The 17,816-nt window shown below is 40.5% G+C and overlaps 1 protein-coding gene across 1 annotated transcript in view; it reads right to left on the minus strand.

Annotated features, from left to right (window-relative positions):
* LOC130273074 (phosphatidylinositol 5-phosphate 4-kinase type-2 alpha) overlaps window positions 1–17,816 on the minus strand; it is a 137,641-nt gene that overhangs the window by 2,243 nt on the left and 117,582 nt on the right. The window contains exons 4-9 of the mRNA XM_056519274.1: window positions 17,642–17,794; window positions 13,781–13,927; window positions 7,875–7,913; window positions 3,470–3,583; window positions 3,088–3,328; window positions 749–852 (exon numbers count right to left, since the gene is read on the minus strand). Coding sequence (XP_056375249.1) covers window positions 749–852; window positions 3,088–3,328; window positions 3,470–3,583; window positions 7,875–7,913; window positions 13,781–13,927; window positions 17,642–17,794 — 798 coding nt within the window. The remainder of the gene's footprint in view (window positions 1–748; window positions 853–3,087; window positions 3,329–3,469; window positions 3,584–7,874; window positions 7,914–13,780; window positions 13,928–17,641; window positions 17,795–17,816) is intronic.

Consider the following 17,816-nt stretch of genomic DNA (forward strand, 5'->3'; position numbering starts at 1 on the left):
GCCACTCAGCTTTCCCAATTTCCTGAACAGCTCCAATATGATTATGTTGTACTCTAGTACAGCTCTACTACTTCCATTTCCCCATGACAAATGTGGGGAAAAGAATCAGGGTGCACATACGTTACACCCATTCCAGACTGCTGCCTACCAGTATAAGGACATGACCATCGGGGGAGATTTATTAAAACCTGTGTAGAGGAAAAGTTGTCCAGTTGCCCATAGCAACCAATCAGATCGCTTTATTAGTTTTTGAGAGGCCCTTTTTAAACAGGGCCTCTCAAAAATGAAAGAAGCGATCTGATTGGTTGCTATGGGCAACTGGTCAACTTTTCCTCTACACGGTTTTTAATAAATCTCCCCCATTGTTTACTCCCGTCTCCCCACCACACTACAACATGATTCCTTGCTCTTCTGGTATGAAATTGTGAGCCCCACTGGAGACAGAGACTAATGTGAATGACACAATCTCTGTACATCGCTGCAGAATATGTTAGCCATACATAAGCAGCAAAAAATAAATAACTTGAGCGTGCAAAAGAGAAGATATTGGGGGAGATTTTTCAAAACCTGTGCAGAGGAAGAGTGGTGCAGTTGCCCATAGCAACCAGATTGCTTCTTTCATTTTTAAAGAGGCCTGTGAAAAATGAAAGAAGCTATCTGATTGGTTGCTATGGGCAACTGCACCACTACTCTACACATGTTTTGATAAATCTCCCCCATTGACTTTAGATTTAGCTACCATACTTACTCCATGTTTAACAGTTTTTGCTGCGTGTGCTGCTTTCTTTTTCGCATCATAGTGAGTTAAGATATCAATAATGGCCATGAAGTACACCTCTTTCCTGGGCGCGTCTGTAAAGCAACACACACAAAAAGAAGTTAGTCTGGTAAAGCTTGAAGTCAACCACTATACTGGCCGTCACCTTTTCCAGAAACACCCTAAGGCAGTGTTTCTCAACCAGGGTGCCTCCAGCTGTTGAAAAACTACAACTCCCAGCATGCCCAGAGTTGTAGTTTTCCAACAGCTGGAGGCAACCCAGTTGGGAAACACTGCCCTAAGGGCAGAGTTACACAGGGTGCATACGCAACGTATTTAAAGGGGTACTCCGGTGGAATTTTTAATATATATATTTTTTTTTTATCAACTGGTGCCAGAAATTTGTAAATTACTTGTATTAAAAAAATCTTAATCCTTCCAGTACTTATTAGCTACTGAATACTACAGAGGAAATTCATTTCTTTTTAGAACACTGAGCTCTCTGCTGAATCACGAGCATAATGCTCTCTGCTGACATCTCTGTCCATTTTCAGAACTGTCCAGAGTTGGAGAAAATCCCAATAGCAAACATATGCTGCTCTGGACAGTTCCTAAAATGGACAGAGATGTCAGCAGAGAGCACTGTGCTCGTGATTCATCAGAGAGCTCTGTGTTGCAAAAAGAAAATAATTTCCTCTGTAGTATTCAGCAGCTAATAAGTAATTTACAAATCTGTTTAACTTTCTGGCACCAGTTGATTTAAAAAAAAAAAAAAAAAAAGTTTTCCACCGGAGTACTCCTTTAATGTTGCGGATGTGCCCCCACCAGTCACACAGGGACTGCAGAGTGAGCTCCCAGTTGCGGCCAGGTAGCTCTGTGTAGGTTTACACTATGGAATCTCCACGCAGAGATTCCGCTGCAATAATCTAGAATTGGTGTGAATTGTTCTTCCATTGACCCATTCACACTGTGGAATTCTGCCGCCAAAAGAATAAACATGTTTATTCTTTCGGCGGAACAATGCACAGGCTGCATTGCCGTGATGCCATCCTAGCACCAAAGGATTTCGTCAGAGGACGCTCACACGGAATTGCTAACCTGGGATATTCCGTTCTGTGAACATACCCTAAGATATAGCTGACGAGACAACTTTTATCTTGGAATGAAAGGATAGCCTACATAGTTTATAAAGTTTAAAAAAAGACCTGAGTCCATCAAGTTCAACCTATATCCCTAATGAGTCCCTGCTGAGTTGATCCAGAGGAAGGCAAAAAACCCTCATACTAGAGGTAAAAATTCCTTCCCGACTCCAAATATGGCATCAGAATAAATCCCTGGATCAACGTTCTGTCCCTATAAATCTAGTATCCATAACCAGTGATGTTATTATTCTTCAGAAATGCATCCAGACCCCTTTTGAACTCTTTTACAGAGTTCCCCATGACCACCTCCTCTGGGAGAGAATTCCACAGCCTCACTGCTCTTACAGTAAAGAACCCCCGTCTGTGCTGGTGTAGAAACCTTCTTTCCTCTAAACGTAGAGGATGCCCCCTTGTTATAGATACAGTCCTGGGTATAAATAGGTCTATAGCCTAGTGTTTTCTAACAAAGTGCTTCCAGCTCTTGCAGGACTACAACTCCCAGCATGCCCGGACAGCCAGAGACAGGATTCTGCTCGAAAATTCCGCCTTGTGAACGAATGCATGTGAATTTTGCACACATATAGATTTTTTTTTCCATCAGAACAAATCTGTTGCGGAATCTGTGGCATAATCCATCTAATTCCTCCTGCAGATGCGCTGAGCTTCTGGACATGGGTTAGCTCCATTCAATCTGGATAATCTGCAGTCGAGCTACCTGATGTGGATTACTTGAGTATTTTGCAAATTACATTTCACTTAATTTTTCCGCTATACAGGTTTCAAATCCATGTGGTGCGGATTTCCATTGAAATCACTGGGATGCAGAATTCATGCAATTTTTACACAGAATGGGTGAAATTTATCAAAACTAAGGTCGTCCATAACAACCAAATTGCCTCTTTCATTTTAAAAAAAGGCCAATGGAAAGTAAAAGAAGTAACTTGATAAATTTCCATAAAAGTGTGTGAATAGTCTACTTCTGAGCATGGCCTAAGGAATATTTTGCAGATAAGCAAGTTCCTCAACATATTCTATAAAGTGACGTTTTATTATAAGTAGAAGGCAAACTCCTTTAGTTTCATTCCACGTAAACAGTATAGATACTACATACACAAATATGTAACCTACATAAACAGCCCTAGGTATGAATATATCAGAATAATATGGGGGAACTGGATTATGACCTACTTTCATGGCTTTTAATCCCATATACATCAATGGTTGGGTCAAACTCTCCAGGGGGAAGGGCCTTTGTGCTGTTCAGCGTGTTCCCAGGGCTGTCTGGTGGCGTGCCTATGGGGTGCGTTCCATCGCTTTCTCCTTCTTCTTCTTCGTTGTCTTCACTCTCTACATCCTCTTGCTCGGCCCTTTCCACATCATGGATACCCACTAAGAGGCTGTAGTCCATAAGCTTCAACTGGGACAAAAACTATCAGAAGAAAACACATTTACTGGTTAGGTTGAGTCCTGAATCAGGGGCCCATATCTACTAGTGTGATGGCTATAAGGAGAGGGAAGCGCTGTACACTGGTTGGTTGCTCCATAGTATAAATAAAACCCCAGATCTTACCTCTACATCCTTCTTTAGCTTCTCTTGGAACATCTTTTTGTTATTGTCATCAATCCAGATCTTCTGACCGTCATTTATGAAGTCATTGTCTTTGTATGTTGGCAGCTCTTTGGCCTAAAAGTAAATTCAGGATAACCTTAGTGTCCATGTAGAATTTTACATGCTGACCTAATGTTTCACGAGTATGGTCTGGGAATTATGGGGTAGGATTAACAGTAATGGTATTTTATACTAACAATTCACTAGCAGCAAGTGGCCTGTCAGCAGGAAACCAAGAAATATAAATAGGCCCACAATTCTAGGCATACCTTTCTTATCTCCATAGTCCTTTACAGCACTAAGATATAAGCGTTATTGTTATTATGCTAATTAGACTCAAGTGCCCAGGGGGTGTTCCCCAGCATGGCAAGAGCCCAGTTTAGTCCAGCCCATGTACTCTTTATCTAGTGGCTGTCATTCAAATTGGGTAGGTGGATGCAAGAATGGCGGTAATAAGGACATGGACTGGAATTACCTGGGCTCTTGTGATGCTTTCAAACACCACATGAGCTTTTACCGGGAATCCTGATGACTAGCCCTATCTAGGCATGTGCTGCTTATTTATACCCATGTTTTTCTGCTGACAGGTGCGCTTTAAAAGAAAAAAAAATCCCATTATTCTTTCATAATGAAGTACTGGGGAGTTTCCTGTAGCAATACTGAGAATGATAGCAATCAATAAAATGATTCACAATAAGATTGTTATTTGACAATGTTGGCATCTATTCAGTCTGTTCCAGATTCTATCAGGTATGTCCTCCCTATGCATCTAAAATTTTAAATAAAGCAAGTTTACAAATAGACCTAATAATAATAATGCCTAAATAAATCTATTGTTCTTTGTCTACAGCTCCGATACATTATGTGTATTAATAAAACCGGCCTTGTTTAGGCTATTTTCACAATACATTATGCATAGCAATGTTATTTGTTGTATGCATTTCCTGACGTATTGTATACCTCCAATGTATAGCCTTGATGTAAGCCATTGTATAGCCAAACATTGGCCCATATTGACCCATATACCTTTTTATGCTGTGGCCTTCTGTATAGAGAAGTCTGTTATGCTGTTCTATACAGTTAAAAAAAAGTATGTTATCACATTCCACAGGGGTTACGTTTATTCTTGACAATACCAAGGTGGGCATGTGAAAACTTATCCAACAGGCAATGCTCCATTGGGACAAAAAATATACAAAGTAGCCCTTGTCTAGAAGAATCAGATTGCTCTCTGCTGCCACCTATTGGAGGTAGCATCCCTACAAGTCAAAGCTCCTCTGCGAGCCAGTCAGCACCCTGCTCTGTACCGATGGGAAGAAAGCCCCCGAAACAGATGTCTACAACTGTTCCTTTTGGAGGAAATTCTGGTTCTGTCATATAATCCCCAGTCATGTTTCAAGGCTCTTTAAAGGGTCGGAAATTTGCTTGCAGGAATGCTATCTATAATAGGGAGCACACTTAATAGAGGAGAGATATTGAACACCTACCCCCCTTAAAATAGGACAAAAGGACACTCTTATGGCCTCAATCGTTCAATGGGAGACAAAGGCGCATATGTCTAATGCGTACATCCAAATGCAGTGTGAACATAACCCAAAACTGATCTAGCAATTATGTTCTCTTGTCTCTGTCCCCAAATGGTTCTTCATTTACATATATTTGGTAGGTTAAGAGACAGATGCATGGCAATATGACTGCAGGATCAGACTACACAGAGCTTGTTTGTAGTCTGTTACTACGGAAATACATAACTCTGTATATAAACTGCGGATACAAAATAATAGATTTCAAATGAAAACTACAGTAAAACCACTCCAAAGGGACCACCATATCCAGCCACTTTTAGTTAGATTTTTTTTGGTGCTTCCCAAATATTACTCATGCTGGCCATCTTGTAAAAGAAGACCACCCCCAGAAGACCACTTTTTAATGCAATTTTGTGGTTTCAATGTATTTGCAAATATGCTTCTTTTTGTAACTGAGTGGACGTAGTAGCCTTTATAGTGACTGCAGGGTCTGAACAGGGTGACTTCAGAGGACTCTCTCAGTGGAAAGGAATCAGGAGAAGTGTATTTAGATCAGACAATTACTGTAAAGCTAATGTATACATTATTTCTTCATATGTTTAGATTCGCTAACAGTATGAAAGAGCAATACCGCGGGGGAAACAAGCAATTTACAAGCAATGACATGGACTGATTGGATAAAAAATATGTTCGGAAAAGCAATACAATGAATTTAGTGAGATTTTCCATCCCAGGGGAATGTGTCGTCTTTTATTTTCCTAGCCTTTTTTCCCCCCATTTTCAATTCTCCACTAAGCAGCTGACTTCTGATGTCCTGGCACCGTGCCCAGACTGTCAGTACTAAAAAAGAAGTAAGCCGAACTAAAACCACTAATTTTATACCATACTGGAGCTGCACCTCCTCTCTGAAAAGACAGGCCACCGGGGAGCTAAGTGCTTCCTCGCATGCCGTGGAGAAGACTAATCTGTCTGAGCAATGGGTTCCTGAGTGATGTCCCATCAATGAACAATGAATCTTCTGGGGGAAGGGAAAAAGTCAAAACAGATGCAAGAATGTGTCAACTGTAGGAGGTCGGCTAAGATGAAGTGGAAGATGGCTGCCGAAGAACATATTTAGAAACAATCAGCTATAAATACTCCATACAATGTGGCCCATCGTATGGGCATGGCCAGGAGGACATGAGCGCAGGAAGACGATGCGACAACTGCGATCAACCAATCACATTCCTCGTCTGGATGACCAAGAAATGCAGATACTGGAAGGGTTATGGCAGCTTCAGTCCGATAAAAAAGGAAATTTACAGTGTCATTTTGGAAGGTGCTCATTAGTCTTTTCTGTGTTCTAGGATGAAGTTGGATGGAAGTATTCTGGGTTTTCTCAAAGTAGAAATAAACAACATTTTACTCAATTAGAATTATTTTCTTAAAGGGGTACTCCGCCCCTAGACATCTTATCCCCTACCCAAAGGATAGGGGATAAGATGTCTGATCACAGGGGTTCTGTCGCTGGGGACCCCGCAATATCAGCTGCGTCACCCCAGACATCCGGTGCACAGATCGAACTGCCCACTCAATGCAAGTCTATGGGAGGGGGCGTCATGCCCCCTCCCATTCACTTGCATTGAGGGGGCATGGCCATGATGTCACGAGCAGGCATGACATTCTAAACGAACACCGGTGCAGTAGGGAGATCGTGGGGTTTCCCAGTGGCAGGACCCCTGTGATCAGACATCTTATCCCCTATCCTTTGGATATGGGATAAGATGTCTAGGGGTGGAGTACCCCTTTAAATTTTACTGGGGTAAGTCTTAAAATAAGTCAACACTTTCCGCAAGAAAATTTGCAGAGGCAAAACTACATAAAATTTGGCTGATTTCAGGGTAGATTTGCCACCGTGGATTTTAGTGCAGAAAAAATAAATGTAAAATTGCAAAGGTCACAGAGAATGCCCAGTAACATTTCCAATTCATTACCATGACAATCTAGCGTGTATGTGAATCTTTTAAATGGATTTCTTTATTTAATTTTTCCTCTGCTGATAGACAATTGTGTGTCCCTTATCCTATAGCATTACCAAGTGAATGTGATTGGGCAAGCATGTTTCAGGGAAGTCAGACTAAAGTTTGCATAGGTGATAGCCATCTGTTGTATTCCCAAAAGTCACATCGTAAGGAACCTTTGGGCCTCTAGTGGCATAAGACACCCCACAAGGAGTTCCAACACAATGGCCCTGATTTACTAAGAGTGGAGTGGAGGTTTTGTTGTGTTTTTTGCTGTTCCGTCCTTTTTTTTCCCATTGTATTTACTAATTTACTCCACTTTTGGAAACTTTATACATGCTTTATAGTGTAGGGTTTTCTTCCCTGAAAATTCACATAATTGTCAGAGTGGTTTTCAGAAAAGACGAGTGATTTTGGATGAAATGTAGGGAACAAGCCTCTTTTTCATGAAAACCACGCCCATTTTGTAGTTTATTTTTTCACTCTGAGTGTTTCTGATTCTGTCAGGTTTTTTCTGTCGCACATTCAGAATTTACATAGAATTTAGGCGCACAACCCAACAAAAAGAGTCAGAAGGCTGTTAGTAAATGAGGGCCAATGTCATGCAGGTGGTTGGAAGTAGCCCTGTTTTAGGAAAAAATGCACTGTGGTTTCTCCAATGCTCCGCCCCCTTATTCTTCGTACATTTAATTTTACATGATTAGAGAAATTTGCTTTTCACATACTATAAGTGACTGTGTCTATGCAACAACAGCAACAGTAACAACAACAACAACAACAACAACAACAACAGCAACAACAGCAACAACAGTAACAACAGCAACAACATAAGCACAATACCTTTTCTTTGTCGCTGGCTTCTCTTGCCACAGTGGATCCCTACATAATAGAAACAATGTGGTTAAAACATTATTAAAATATTAGCATACTTGAATGTAAAGCCATACAAGATACAGGAAAATCTACATTAGAAGTGCATTACAAATTACAAAATAAGCCGATACGGACGGGTGCCTTTATTTCCTCTTGATTCAAACAACATGTTCCCAATGGCGGCTTAAATTGTAATTTTTCTGTGTTTTTGCCTTATTTTAGTGACAAAAGAAAGATATCCTTTGCATCAAGAGGAAATAAAGGCACCCATCCATATAGGCATATTTTGTAATTAATATTGCAGTTTATTGTGGGTTTGTCCTGTAAAGTATGCTTAATAACCACATGACAGGAATAGCTTGAAGAATTAATTTGAATTATTCAATGCAAAACATGAAAAGTATTTAAAAAAAAATGGAAAAAGGGCAAAGCAAAAAAACTTAGTTTTTTCCTATATTTACACAGACAAAATATTAATAATAATAAATACAAAAAATAATATTAATACAATAAAATAAATAATAATAACAATAAAAAAGAATAAATAAATACTACTACTAATAATAATAATAATAATGAGAAATAAAAAATAAAAAAACAAAATAATATAACAAAAAAATTATAATAAATAATTATAATAATAATAAATATATATTATTGGCACAATAAATGTAAGTGTAACTAAGACAGCAATGAAAATTAAAAAATTTTCCTTCATAAACAAGGCTTCATACAATCCCGTTAATGAAAAAATAGAATTTTTTTTTTACAAAATGCAGAACAGTAAAAAAATAAATAAATTATTATTATTACCGGTAATAATATATATATATATATATATATATATATATATATATATATATATATATATATATATATATATATTTATATATTTAGCTGGTCATGAGGGGGATCTCCAGCAATTTACTTTAAGAAAAGGCAAGCTTGGGTTTAAAAATAAATTAAATAAAAAATATTGATCAGCTAAAGGCAAAAAAATAATCTGTAGCATTATACAACCAGACAACTATGGCATTGCCAAAGAACCCAAATCTACTGGCTTAAAAGGGGCAATGTGGCAGATGCAGATGGGGAGAAAGTCATGCAAATGTAAGCGTTCAAGAGCATTCTCTATATCAGTGTTTTCCAACCAGTGTGCCTCCAACTGTTGCAAAACTACAACTCCCAGCATGCCCGGACAGCCGAAGGCTGTTCGGGCATGCTGGGAGTTGTAGTTTTGCAACAGCTGGAGGCACACTGGTTGGGAAACATTGCTATAAATTATAAGGAAAGCATCAAAAATGCTTGCACTAAATGAGAGAAGCATTACAGACTAAGCAGTGACTTAAACGGCAAAGGTCAATTACACTTGACCTTTATTCTACGTATAGAAATTATTAATGAGCAGATCTGGAATAACTCATTATTTGTGGGGTAAGATTGGAGAAAGCGCCTATGAATAATTCATGGACGGCACGAAAAGTTGAAGCGAACATTATGTGCTGATTGCGAACATAAAAGATGCTCGTCCCTCATTCCAGAACACAATCCCCGGCCGTCATGTCTGCCGTATGAATACTTCTCCTGCCTGATTGCAGGAAAATTCCACAAGAGAGAATGATAGAAAAACCTTCCTGTGGATTTTTCTCGCTAACTTGTGTTTAATCAGATTTCTTTTTTTGTCCCGGTTACTTAGTAAAATTTTTGGAATTTGTGGGAATGGATAAAAAAAAAATATGATACAGTAAGCCAGCAAGGGGTGTGGATGCAATCCACAAATACGTACGCAGTACTGTGCAGACACCAGGGATAATCGCCGACATGACAGTCACAGGGGTGGTATTATAAAAAGGGGGCACTGGGGAGCTCACTTGTTTTGGGGCCCTTGGGCTGTCATTTTAGAGGCATCGAAACAATACAGTACTTGTCTTGCTAGCTAGCTGAGAATTAGGAACAATCATCTGATGGAAAGAAGTATCTCTCTTTCTCTCTTCATATGTATTAAATGCAACGAATGTAGGTATGTAGGTCGGTAGGTATGTAGATATGTATGTAGGTATGCAGATATGTATGCAGGTATGTATGCAGGTATGTATGTAGGCATGTATGTAGGCAGGTATGTATGTATATATGTAGGTAGGCATGTAGGTATGTATGCAGGTATGCATGTATGTATATATGTAGGTAGGCATTTAGGTAGGCATGTAGGTATGTATGTAGGAATGCATGTAGGCATGTATGCAGGTAGGCATGTAGGTATGTATGCAGGTATGCATGTATGTAGGTATGTATGTAGGCAGGCATGTATGTAGGTATGCATGTATGTAGGTATGTATGTATATATGTAGGTATGTATGTAGGCATGTAGGTATGCATGTATGTATGTAGGTATGTATGCAGGTATGTAGGTAGGTTCCAGCATCACTTCCATGTGGCTGTAGATATTTTGATAAAACTTGGTACCTTTGGTTACTTTTATGTCAACTAAAAATATAGGAGCTTTAAAGAGGAACTCCAGTACGAAATGTCTTATCCACTATCTGCAGGATAGGGGAAAAGTGTCTGATCTCAGGTGGGGGGCCCTCCCGGGTCCGACTGCTGGAAAACCTCTTGATCTCCTACCTGGTGCCCCGGCTCTCCAAATGCACAGATCGGTGACGAAGCAGCGGTTTACATGCCTCCGCCATGTTTCTCTATGGAAGAGCCGGAGACACAGCGTTCGTGTATCTCTGGCTCTCCCATAGAGATGTGTGGTGTCCCGGTACCGCATCCTATGCGGTCCCTTTATGTGTATGGGTCCCCATAGCCAGAGTCCCTAGGACGTAGGGGTCCATGTTGTATAGTCTACCCCTTGTCACCTCTATTCCATCTAGTAAACCAGTAACTTATGCAAGGATTATGTAAATATAGTTATATAAATGTAAATGAGTAGTTAATTACCTGCGCGTAGTGTACCAGGACCTGCGGGTCACGTGACTAGGTGAACTCTATGGTATTTCTGCTTGAGGACCTGTGGAGGTCCCTATGATGTATGCAATCCCATCATTCTGTGTACGAGTGAATGACAGGTATTCGGACCAATCAGATTCACCCCGCCCCTGCCCATATAAGGGAGCGGCGGCCATTATTCTCTCTCTTGTTCCTGCGCAGCCAAGCAGTAAGCATCTCTTCTTGTTCCTGGGCTGTCAACCGAGAAGGACCTGCTCAGCTATTCTCGCAGTGAGTTAGGCCTGAGCCTTGCGGCGACGGCTGATCAATACTAAATCGAGAGTGTATCAATCCCCAGACACTCTGCAGCATCACCGGACCTAATCTAACCCCTAAATCCGGACGGATCTGCAATATCTACCCTAAATTCAGAGACTTTCTAAATACCTCAAGGTCCGCAACAACTGTCAGTCACTGAGCAATATAAGGACTGTTATATTAGACTGTTAGGGTATGTTCACACTGGTTAAGATGTTCGCGGAATTCTCACTGATTAAATCCGCTCAAAATGACGGGTTTTTGCATGGAATTTGCGCGGAATTCACCCTGAATTCCGTGAGGAAATGAAAGGGGATAGGAAACACAATAAAATGCGCAAATTCCGCGCGGAAGCGTGGCAGACTGCCAAAAATTTTTACATTTACTTCTATGGAGTTACGAGCCGTATTCCGCATGAAGAAAGAACATGTTCATTCTTCATGTGGAACGGAATTCTGTGACAGAATTCCGCTAGCGGAATTTTCTCAGTGTGAACTGAGGAGAGGAAAGTTAACTACATACTATGGGGTATGGCACTGCTGAATGAATTGGAGAGGAATAAGCGAGCAGAATTACTCGCTGAAATTCCTCTCCAAACCCTCAGTGTGAACATACCCTTACTGTACCTTGGATGTACCGTAAGCACTTAAAGGGTACCTCTCATCAAAAAAACTTTTGATATATTATAGATTAATGTATGCAGAATAACTTTACAATTGCATGTTATTAAAAAATATGCTTCTTTCTATTTAATTTTCCACTTTGAAGAAATGACCACTAGGGGTCTCCCTACCAGTCCTGGCAGCAAGCATTTCAGACTCATGCTGGAGTCCTAAACACTACGAGCTGCCAGTCTGCTTTGTTCACAAAGGAGAACACTCAGAGCTGCCAGCCTGCTTTGTTCACAGCCTGTTTGGCTGTGAACAAAGCAGGCTGGCAGCTCTGAGTGTTTAGGACTCCAGCATGAGTCAGAAATGCTTTCTGACAGGACTGATCGGGAAAAATACAATAGAAAGAAGCATATTTTTTATTAACATGCTATTGGAAAGTTATTCAACATTCATTAATCTAAAATATATCATAAGTTTATTTGATGAGAGGTACACTTTAAAAGGGTACTCCGCCCCTAGACATCCCCTATCCAAAGGATAGGGGATAAGATGTCAGATTGCCGCGGTCCCGCTGCTGGGGACCCCCGGGATCCCCGCTGCGGCACCCCGCTATCATTACAGCACAGAGCGAGTTCGCTCTGTGCGTAATGACGGGCGACACAGGGGACGAAGTAGCGTGACATCATGGCTCCGCCCCCGTGACATCGCGGTCCGCCCCTTTCAATACAAGTCTATAGGAGAGGGCGTGGCGGTCGTCACTCCCCCTCCCATAGACTGGCATTAAGGGGACGGGCCGTGATGTCACGCTACTCCGTCCCCTGTATCGCCCGTCATTACGCACAGAGCGAATTCGCTCTGTGCTGTAATGATAGCGGGGTGCTGCAGCGGGGATCCCGGGGGTCCCCAGCAGCGGGACCGCGGCGATCTGACATCTTAACCCCTATCCCTTGGATAGGGGATAAGATGTCTAGGGGCGGAGTACCCTTTTAAGTAAAGTTGTTCAAGTTAAATCTCCTTGTGGACCTTCAGTCATTTCATGCACCTATCGTTACTGGGAAGGGCGGCGATAGGCCGGAGAATCACCTCAACATACTAGCCCTCAGCCTGGCGTCACGAACTATAGGGTTAACATTAACCCCTCATATACCGATACAACATCCCCACTACTATACACCCCCCAGGGGCTACCACAGATGCAAGGAGGAGGCATGTCAGCCACAATTTGTGTGATGGTTGACACCGCTCCATCAACAGAGTGGTGGTCACTCCATGCATGAGGAGTGACTGGGTGCCAGCAGGAGATCGCGGAGGGTCCCAGTGGTCAGACCCCCCCATTATCAGAAACATATCCCCTATCCTGCAAATAAGGGATAAGAAGTTCAGTACTGGAGTTTCCCTTTAAATCAACTCTAACCCACCCCCCTCATGAAAGGGTTTTTTTTTGCAAGTCTATGGGACTTCTGGTAACTCTCCTGATCACATTACTCTCGGGCTGCAGAGATTGCCCAGTACCCTGAAACATATTGCCGACTGTCCAACAGGCAGGTGCAGACAATAGTTAGTGCAGGGGACAGGATATGAGGCCGAGATATGAAGAAAAAATATGAAGATGGGATAGGAGGACATGATGGGAGAACGAGATATGGGGTTGGGATATGAGGACGAGAGCGTCATTTTTTGCATTTCCTCTCCCACAAGGTTTAGGTAGGAAGAGCTGGCCAACACCCAGTACTCTGCTAGTATAATAGAAAAATTTAAAATAAAAATACATGGAAGAAACTTTATAGGGGTTATCTAGGATTAGAAAAACAGAGCTATTTTGGAAGAAATTAGCTCGGTTTTTCTATTCATGATTAACATTTTAACATCCTGCTCCAACATGATAAAGATCATTTGCAGATAAAAGCAGTTTAACATAGAAAAGATGACAACATTTTAAGAGTAACGGATTCTTACATAGTCTTGTGATGTACACAATATATAAAATCAGAACATAGCTATAGACATAGTACATACCTTTAAGTCATATTTCCTGTACACAGAAAGTCGATGGCTAAATACGTTCCTTGTGACAATCATATACGTCTCTACACCGTCCACATTCAGCCGATACATGCCCAGGAATTGTGGGAGAAGAGTGTTTCCGTGGCATTCTACAATGAACTATGTATAAAACACAAGAATAGAAAATTATAACTAAATCTGACAAATACAAAACAACACTTTTCAGCTCTTGAGGCCATTTTACCAGAAGACAACTTGTCAGGTTCATATATGAACGTTGACCTGATACATTTGCCCACAGGTCTGGCGCTTAATCCCATTTCAGCTTCTATGTTACCAAATGGGCTGCTGAATGCAAGTCATTCAGCTTCCTGCATCTTAGTACTGCATAACCGGACATATGTGAACGCTTATAATATGTTTGTATTACTGGGTTTGTATCTAAAACTTTTTCAAAACTAAATACCTGTAAAATAATAATAATAATAAATAATAATAAATAATAATAATAATAATAATAATAACAATAAAACAGAAAACTTTTGGCATGTCAAAAGTTTTTATTGGACGTGAACACTCCGGGTGAGTGAGGCTCCTCTCCCCCCTCTGTGTCTATGAGACCTTGATGGCCCCTTAGGCTTGCAAAGGCTGTCTGGGCATGCTGGGATTTGTAGTTTTGCAGCAGCTGGAGGCTCACTGGTTTAAAAACGCGGCCTTAGAAAATGAATGTACACACTTTTGCTCCATTCAACTAGTATAAAACTTACCATGCAGTGATTAGTCCCCCAAATATTTTGTTGGTCAGAGATAACTTTAAATTTTGGGATAACACCTTTAAAAAGGGGTAGTCTGGTTTAGAAAATTCATCTTCAGATCTTCTCATACAGTATGCTGATATACTACAGGGGGTTCCTCAGCTGAGATCATTACTAAGCTGGGGCAGAAAGAGCACATCTCTCTTTGAGGGACCCATCATGTCTGTGCATTACATGGACAGCCCATCAATTAATAAGGATCATGTAATGCATCTTGCTCCCTGTGGCGACGCTGCAGAGAAATTACTGGGGTTGTCCGGCGAAAGAAAACCTGTGTATGGTGCCAAAAAGCCATAGTTTATCAGCTGCTTCACAGGCTCTCAAAGCAGTCTGCTTTATCCCTCCTCATCTTCTGTCCACATGGGACAAGATGTTAAGGGGATCTGGTATTACTGCTCATTAGATTTATGACTCATTAGATAAGGCAGCAGGAAGCTTTCTCGGTCAGAAGTTTCCCTCAGCACATGCTCACTGCTGCCTTATCTTAGCAGTTATAAATCATCTCCTATAGATCAGACAGGAGGGGAGGAGCGACAGAACAGATAGCTTTGAAAACCTGTGATTTGACATCACAGCTTACGCAGGCAGCACAGCAAAAAGTGTCTGCACTATGGCTAATAACATTATATTACTAAGTTGCTTTAATATATTTTTTTGACAACAAACAGTTTTTTTTTGGCCATACAAGCTCTTTAAACACTTGCTGCTAAATTCTATTCTAGCTGATTGAGGGAGATCCTGACAGTGGGAAAACCGGAGATCATATTGGGGGAGATTTATCAAAACCTGTGCAGAGGGAAAGTTGCTGAGTTGCCCATAGCAACCAATCAGATTGCTTCTTTCATTTTAAACAAGGCCTCTGCAAAATGAAAGAAGTGATCTGATTGGTTGCTATGGGCAACTGGGCAACTTTTTCTTTGCACAGGTTTTGATAAATCTTCCCCATTATTTTTACGGGACGCTTCTTACAAAACTGACATTGTAAACAGTGGACAACTCCCCTTTAACCTAATATGTCCACATAAAGTTATCTTAACAATGCTGTTAACCTTGTATAAACCTGGTTATAGTTAATATGTATAGCATTAGGGTGCTATTCCTCAGGTTCAGGATAGGCGATTGTGTGTACTACCCATAGAAGAGCTTAAGGTTGATCTCAAGGCCACACACAGAGCTCTGGAAGTGGGTTTTGCGCAAATTGTGAAGCACAGATATTTCATATACATTTATGGCAATTACTGATCGATCACCTTGCCCTACTTTAGAGCACAAGTCCTGACTTTTAAGACTTGTAGCCTATTTCTCAAAAGCAGAATGCATCAGTGCTGTAAAATGCCTAAACCACTGTAGAAGTGGAGCTCCCCTTTAAACTGCACATAATATATCACGCAATTACACACACATAAAGCATGTGTTGTTAAGTTTTGCCATGATGAACGACCTGTGATGTGCTCCAGCCTGTTTTCATCATATTAGTGCAGGCAGCAGATGATGAACTCAGCACATTTTCCTCCCTAAATGCGCTCAGTGGGGGCTCGGAGAGCTTATTAAGAGCGGACGTCTTTCCACTCCACACAATAAGCTTAGCCGCTCTGAATATATAGATTCCTTTTACATACATTATTTATATCTCAAGAGAGTATTGTCCGAGGCTGTGAAACAAATGACTACTTCTGAAGAATTACATTGTTTGCTCAAAACCCAGGTTACGCCAGATCCAGGAAAAGGATTCACAGCTATCTGGATACTCTGTAAATGAATGAAACTTTATGGACCAAGAAGGAGATTATTAAATTCAACTATATCTTATAAATCCCGTAGCCTTGGTCCTGTCTCACATTCCCATGTCTTAGTTCTAGATTCATAAATCCCCATGTATATTGTTATAAAAATAATTCCAACTCCTCAAGTAGAGCTTAGTCCAGAGTTGAGTAGAATCACTGACATAGACTATTATGTACAATAATCTGATATATATATATATATATATATATATATATATTATTTACAATGGCAGATCACTTAGTGCTATCCCGATGAGACCCTCAGTGATCAGCTGTGATCTGTAGGGAAACCTGGCTAAAAGTTTAAAATTTTCCAACAGTGCCACCACAGGAGAAATTAAGTATTACATGGTGTCCATTAAAAAAGCAAAAAGAGCGTATATGAAAATGCGTTTCCTAAACTTCACAAACCCTAAAAAGGTATGTACACCTTTCATAATCACTGTTTTTATTGTTATAATACATCAAAAATAAAAAAAATATGCTCTCATATCTTACATCTCTCTCTCTCTCTCTCTCATCCCCTCTCTCTTACGTCTCATCTCTCTCTCATATCATCTCTCTTATATGTCTCATATCTCTCTCATCTATCTTTCTCTCATACCCTCTCTTATATGTCTCATCTCTCTCTCTCTCTCTCATTTATCTATCTCTCATCCCCTCTCTCTTATATGTCTTATATATCTCTCTCTCATCTATCTCTCATACCCTCTCTTATATGTCTCATCTCTCTCTCTCTCTCTCTCTCTCTCATTTATCTATCTCTCATCCCCTCTCTCTCTTATATGTCTTTTATATCTCTCTCTCATCTATATCTCATACCCTCTCTTATATGTCTCATCTCTCTCTCTCATTTATCTATCTCTCATCCCCTCTCTCTTATATGTCTTATATATCTCTCTCTCATCTATCTCTCATACCCTCTCTTAAATGTCTCATCTCTCTCTCTCTCTCTCTCTCTCTCTCTCTCTCTCTCTCTCATTTATCTATCTCTCATCCCCTCTCTTATATGTCTTATATATCTCTCTCTCATCTATCTCTCATACCCTCTCTTATATGTCTCATCTCTCTCTCATTTATCTATCTCTCATCCCCTCTCTTATATGTCTTATATATCTCTCTCTCATCTATCTCTCATACCCTCTCTTATATGTCTCATATCTCTCTCATATCTATCTCTTTATGTTTCTTTCAGTAAGAACACTGTATCTCATAACAATGCTTTATAATCTCAGTTTCCATGTACTTTATTTTTGGATACATCCTGGACTCACCTGGTGGTATTTCTTTAGTATGTTGTGCATCTCCGCCACATCTTCACTTGTAATAGTTTTGATAATATACCTCTTGTCACAAGAAGTATGAAACCGAGCCCCACTGCGAGCCTGAGAGTCATTGGCCAAAGGTGCACATCTAGTCAGAGAGTTCTGTAAAGGAATAGGAAACAAT

This window comes from Hyla sarda, chromosome 5, assembly GCF_029499605.1.
Source record: "Hyla sarda isolate aHylSar1 chromosome 5, aHylSar1.hap1, whole genome shotgun sequence".
NCBI classification, from domain to species: Eukaryota; Metazoa; Chordata; class Amphibia; order Anura; family Hylidae; genus Hyla; species Hyla sarda.